Raw genomic sequence first — 6,000 nt, forward strand, 5'->3', positions numbered from 1 at the left:
CAGTAGGATGAAATGTGGGTTTTCTTGGGGTTTGTCTGACCTTTGTCTTTGTTCCTTTAGTTTTGATGTAGTCCACACCTGTAACCATAACAATATCCTGCCCTTACTTAAAGGAATGAAATTCTGTTCCAGAGCTCTTGAATGCTGAACTCGAGTAGTTTTTGTTCTAGATTTGTTTTTATTTTTTATCATTTGTCTCAGAAAGAGGCATATGGCTCTGCATCTCAAATCCTAGAGTGTTCCTGCTGTGCGGCTCCTATTCTTTGTGGTTCCAGCACATTCTGGAGAAATTGATTGTCCAGCTTCAAAGCAAAAGGCAAAGCTGAAATGGCTATTTTGTTCTGCTTCTTCATGTATGGATTGTCAATAGTCCTTTTAGAATATGTCTTAGGAAATAATGGGAATGAGTGACGTCATGAAAATGGGTGAAAAGAGAAACTTTTAACCGTTTTGGCATTGTCATTTTTGTTTTTGTTTTTTTTCTCAGAATTAGATGGGGATGTTGCTTCTGTGAAGGCTGTGTTGGAGAAAATAAAAGCAAAGAATATACAGCTGCATGACCTATCTCTGAAATCTATAGCAGCTTTTCTGAAAAAAGCAGGAGAGCCCGTCCCCTTCACTGAACCCCCTGTGAGTATTTCCTAGTTAAGAAATAGATCTGCAGAGTTGTATATGTTCCATATTAATAAAATAAATTGCATAAACAGGGATTAAATCTCTGCAGACACTCCTCAAAGGAGGCAATGTATGAAGTACAGACTGTTGTAGGAACTATGGTAATCTTCCGTTGGCTTTGACTTAGGAAAATAAAGACCTTTTGGAGCTTACTGTTTTTAAAGTACCCGATCCTTATCACACACTCATCCAAAGGTATATGTTTATCAAATGTCCTTTGGACATTTATCTCAGTGGTTAAACTTCAAAGGATTTTTAGAATGTGTATTTCATTAATAATGGATTTTAGTTCTCATTAATTACCTGTTTTATATCTAATAAAAGTTGTTGTATTGGTATGATGGAATCTTGTAGGAATTATTTTTTTTCTATTGCAGCTTTACTTCTAGCTGCTTTGCTAACAGATATATGCAACTGTGCAAGTATCTCTTATTCGAAGGTGACAAGTGGCATGACGCTAAAATCTGTCAAGACTGCAAATGCTTCTTTCACATCATTCCTTTGACTAACAGACTACTAGTTCCATTTTAGCTAAATGCTAGGCTTTTTTATTTTCCCTCTGCAAGCAAACTTTTTTTATTGCCATTTGCCAGCCCCTTTTTACATTTTGAAATAAGTACTTTTCTGTTGTTCTCTAAGGACTTCAGTATATGCAGTTCCTCCATATTGCCTCGTGTTAAATATGATAAGTTTTGTGATGAAATGTGATAAATGTGATTTCTCTTTAAATTTTGCAAAGAAGAACGGGAGGAAACATTGCCTCAAAATGTTTGTGTTAGCCTGCTGCAGCTGTACAGTTTGTCCTGAAATTGTGACATAATTTATAATACAAATTTCATTTGGACTGTGTAAATTTAAATCCTAGAGTGTCTATTTTTGATGTGCAGTTAGTGAAAATAGGGTTTTTTCAAAGTCACTGGAATGATTCATCATCTGATCTTCCTGTTCAGTTATTTCTTTAATACAACTTGATGTTCAAAAGCATTTTATACTTTTTTCTACAGAATTGCAGATTGCAGTTAAAAAGTATTTTCATTTTTTAAATGAAACTGATTATATTATTGCATTTTGTAATAGATGCTTCTTCATTATGCATTTTTGGCAAGGTTTTCTCTTTGCCTTTTATTCTCTCTCCCTGGTATTTCTCTTAATTATACAGACTTCAATACAGATGTAGTTTTTCATGACAGAATAATAGATTTTGCTTTTGTCAGGGTATACGACTTTGTTCAGAATTAGTAACTTTTCAATTCAAACAATGTTAAACTTGTTTATTCCACTTTTCTATTTATAGGAGACTTTCAAATTCTATGTGGAAAAATGGAGGAAAAGAAGATCTGAAGCATCATGAACAAATTAGCTTTTATGAATTTATTAAATTGTTTAAATATTACAGTCAATAAAAATTTTAAAAAGCATGTTCTTCTGTGTAATTTTTAATATAAATACTATGTTTAAACAGCACTTTCCCTAGCTATAATTAATAGAAACATTCATTAATAGAAATGCTTTTCTTCTGTTAAAATTGCTAGTGAAATATTAAGATGCAGCTTCCTAGGTTATTCCTCTGTTTTGATGTTTGACCTGCTGTGACCTGAATTGTATTCTGGCTCCTGTTGCTTCATTACATACGTGTATATATGAAGAAAGTTGCTGGAGGGATACCTAACTGTGGCTTAGCCAACTGTCCTGTCTTTCATTGTTCTTTCCTTGATCAATGTACTTTGGGGTGGAAAGCAGAAGGTTAAAGAACATCTTTTTCAAGATTCATCTGTACGTACTGAGAAAAAATAAAGACATCTTTTGGTTAGAATTCTCCTAACTACTTCTGTGTGAAATATCTCATTAGGGGGATGGATATTGGAGGGAGATTTAAAAAAATATATATATATAAATGTTTGTACCTTTTACACTAGCTTGGGTATTGTAATTTTGTACCGTCTTTAATCCACTCTCATAGTCCAGTTATTTATGGCTGTAAGAACTGCATGTCCACTAAAAAATGCCTTTTAAACAGGGGAGGTACTTCAGGGACAACACTTGTTTACATGCTAGGAGACTGACAAACATGCTCCAGCTGTATAAATGTGGGAGTTTGCATAACCTCTAAACCCATGAAGTTTTACAGTCCATGGCTGTGGGGTCCTGAAAATAAAACACTCCTATAAATTACTAAGATGAAAGGGTACAAAGAAAATATGTCCCTTATCTCTGTGAATGATGATGGAAGCCCACAAATCTGTGCATCAGTATACCCAAAGGAATGAAGTGCCAATGCAATACTTCAAGCATGTTTTAATGTTGTAGTCTGGTCCCCCACAGCAAGGCTCCAAATGAAAGTTTATCTGTGAGTGTTTAACTTTGTGGGTGTTTTTTCGTTGTTGTTTTTGTTTTGCATTTTTAGTTAATTTGTTAGATTTTCCCACATAAGCAAGCCTGTATAAGTCAGGAAGAAATTGGGACCTGATTTTTTTTCAGTAAAATTTTCAGTTAACTTAAACTAGCAAGTGTACTTAGAAATGCACAAAATATTCATCTTGTACTCAAAAAACGAGGCATAACTAGACAGGGCAGAAGGGAGTGATAAATTTGTTTTCCAAGCAGACTGGTTCAATCCCAGCTATGAGCTATGTCTACTGCATTGGTGGTGTGGCTTCATGATAACCTTCACTATTATATGCAGCTTTTTTCTACCTTTCTTTTTGCTTCTATTGTTTTGTTTTTGTTTTGTCCTCTCTACTGGATTTGGTGGGGAGAATCTCTGGTTTTGGCATTCACCTGGTAATGGTCGTCTTTCAAGGACACTACTGTAATCCAGAATGGGGTGGGAAGAGATGAGAAGTCCTGGAATACGAATGTAGATGGCTTTACATAGGAACCAGAAAATACACGCTAGATAATATTCTGTACCTGTGTGGTTCCAGTGATCTTGCACCTGTTGTTCCTGTTTTACCAAGATCAAGGCATTAACTGCTGAAATTTCATTCATAGCCTAATGGTTGTGTGCCCTATCTGAAAGCAAGACTAAGAAGTAGTCTGTTTATTTCATTTTAAAGTGGAGAGTTTCCCTTTTCTAAGCTACAGCTACGTTAAATGTGTTTCAGTGTAATAGCAGCATAATTGAAGACTGTGTCAACTAGTTTGCAGCCCTTTCTCTAGTGCCACAGCTCTTGATTTTAGAGGTCATCTTGTGAATCTCTCAATTGCACAGCAGTAGCTGTGTTCCAGTAAGTGGAGTCAAATCTGAGCGTAAGCTGAGGCAATAGGGCTGTTTGCTTTTTGAGCTGGACTAGCACTTAGAACAAGGAAGAGCAGTGAATATTACTTGAAGCAAATGCTAAGTCATCACAGAGGAAGATAGCAGCAGAGATCTGTAGATCTGAACCAGCTTTGCTGGCAAGGAGGAAGAACCCTATGTGGTGGAGGACCTTCTACCTGCTTGACCAGGTGTGGTTTATTGTCGGGTACTGCATCCTCTGTTAGTCCTGTGCTATGGTACTGGCAGCTTGTGTCCTCCCTGGCTGCTGCCTATCTCCCCGGCTCTTCTGAGGCAGAAAAGCAGCACGTAACACAGCAGCATGGCCCTCTCTGTCTAGCCCTGCCTTGGTGGTTGTGATCGTAAGCGTGGGCCGCCGTTCACATCAGACTGTGCTTTCTGGGTCATGTTTTTTCCCCTGGCTGCAGCCTTTAGAACGCGTGCATTGCTGACCCCAGCTGCCTGCTGCTAGTGCCTGCGCAGGATGTCTGGCCATGCCAGGTGGCACCAGTCCTGCGTCTATACATTTTCGTGTAGCTTGCTTGGCTTGAGCTCTAAACTGATCATGGCCCATAATTTTATAGTTCCAACTCGGAAGTGGAAAGTAAATTTGATAGTCTGTAACCGAAGAATATAGATAACATTGCTTTCCTCTCTGAAAGACCACTTGCTTTTTGAGTGCCAGCATGGGAGGTTTTGGGCTGAATGAGCCTGCTGCCATGGCAATGAAACCTTGGGGTGAGCTACTGCTGGAGCATGCCAGGAGCAAACAGCACCAGGGCTTTGTGGCAGCAATAGCACATGGGGAAGGTGCATGCTGGCCACTTGGGGTCACGTTGCCATAGCCCTGGCCCATGGAGCTTAAACATTATTGCCGCAGAAATGGGAAGGCAAGCATTATTCAGGGTAGGGAAAGACTGCAGTTGTGTCATAATATTTCTGAATTTCTGTTCCAGTAAATGTCTCATGTACAATTAAGGAATGATTACGCAGAGGAATACAGTCTCTCTCTCTCCTGTCTTTAAAATGTGGGACAGTGAGGGATTCATGCCAGTCTGGGACACAATCATCTCGGTCTAAACCACTGTTACCCTAGGAAGGTTTTGCAGAATCAGCATTTGTGCCACCTCTCCTATAATACGCTTGAAATAAGTTTCTTGTGCATTGGTGTGCTCTGCAGTCCTATGAGACTCAGCCATTTCAAGCTTGAATAAAGATACAGTTTAAAAGGCTAACATTTCTTCACCAGATTTGTAGGCAGTTTCATTATTTATTTAATTCTTTTTTTATATTCAAAGTAAGGAACCTGTAGGATGACAAAATGCAGAATGGCAGTCTTGCGAACTTGTCACAGTGATTTATTAGTCCAGATACAAAACTTACTCTGTCATACTGACCATAGCACTTTACTTATCCCTTTAAAATAGAATTATTTGCCGCTGGCTAGTGGATAACTGGAATTTAGCAAGATTTCGAGCAGGTGTGGTATCCTGTAGGTGTCTGTAGATAGGAGCGCGCTTTTCCAGAGGCTCCATGGGAAGCTGATAGTGTGCTGATACGAAATGACCTGACACATTCCTGTAAAAAGCAAATTGTGTGAGCGTGTATGTGTTTGCATACTAGTGTGTCTTGATTGGGTTGAGAGGACTGGAGAAAGCTTGCTGCTTGAATTGAGGTGGCTCAGTGTTGCTCCTGTGCCCTATGCCACATCATGGACTCTCCTCTTTCCCCCACCTCCCAGGGCGGGGGGCAGGGGGTGCTTTTTGTTTTTTAAGCTCAACATAGGAAAAGTTTCCCTGTTAACTACAAATATAGTCATTTTGCAGCATGATAATTATATGCTGTAGTTTTATCATTATCTACTAAAACAGTTCATTTAGCTCATTGTCTCCTGAGACCCTTTTATATAGCAAGAAATGTAGCTTGGTAGCTTAGTGGCTGTCTTTAGACTTTCTTAATGTGTATCCACTGTTGAAAAATGAGTAGTTGAAGCAATTGTATCTTTGGCAGCAGCAGCCCAAAAGGTTTTGTAGGTGATTACCTGAGTCAGCAAGATCACATCTGCAGTT

The 6,000-nt window shown here is 38.7% G+C and overlaps 1 protein-coding gene across 2 annotated transcripts in view; it reads left to right on the forward strand.

Annotated features, from left to right (window-relative positions):
• LRPPRC (leucine rich pentatricopeptide repeat containing) overlaps nt 1–2,497 on the forward strand; it is a 93,483-nt gene extending 90,986 nt beyond the window's left edge. For both annotated transcript variants that reach the window (XM_064509584.1, XM_064509585.1), the window contains exons 37-38: nt 488–630; nt 1,970–2,497. In XM_064509584.1, coding sequence (XP_064365654.1) covers nt 488–630; nt 1,970–2,026 — 200 coding nt within the window. In that variant the 3' untranslated portion in view covers nt 2,027–2,497. The remainder of the gene's footprint in view (nt 1–487; nt 631–1,969) is intronic.
• The last annotated feature ends 3,503 nt before the right edge of the window (nt 2,498–6,000 follow it).

This window comes from Dromaius novaehollandiae, chromosome 3, assembly GCF_036370855.1.
Source record: "Dromaius novaehollandiae isolate bDroNov1 chromosome 3, bDroNov1.hap1, whole genome shotgun sequence".
In the NCBI taxonomy this organism is placed as follows: domain Eukaryota; kingdom Metazoa; phylum Chordata; class Aves; order Casuariiformes; family Dromaiidae; genus Dromaius; species Dromaius novaehollandiae.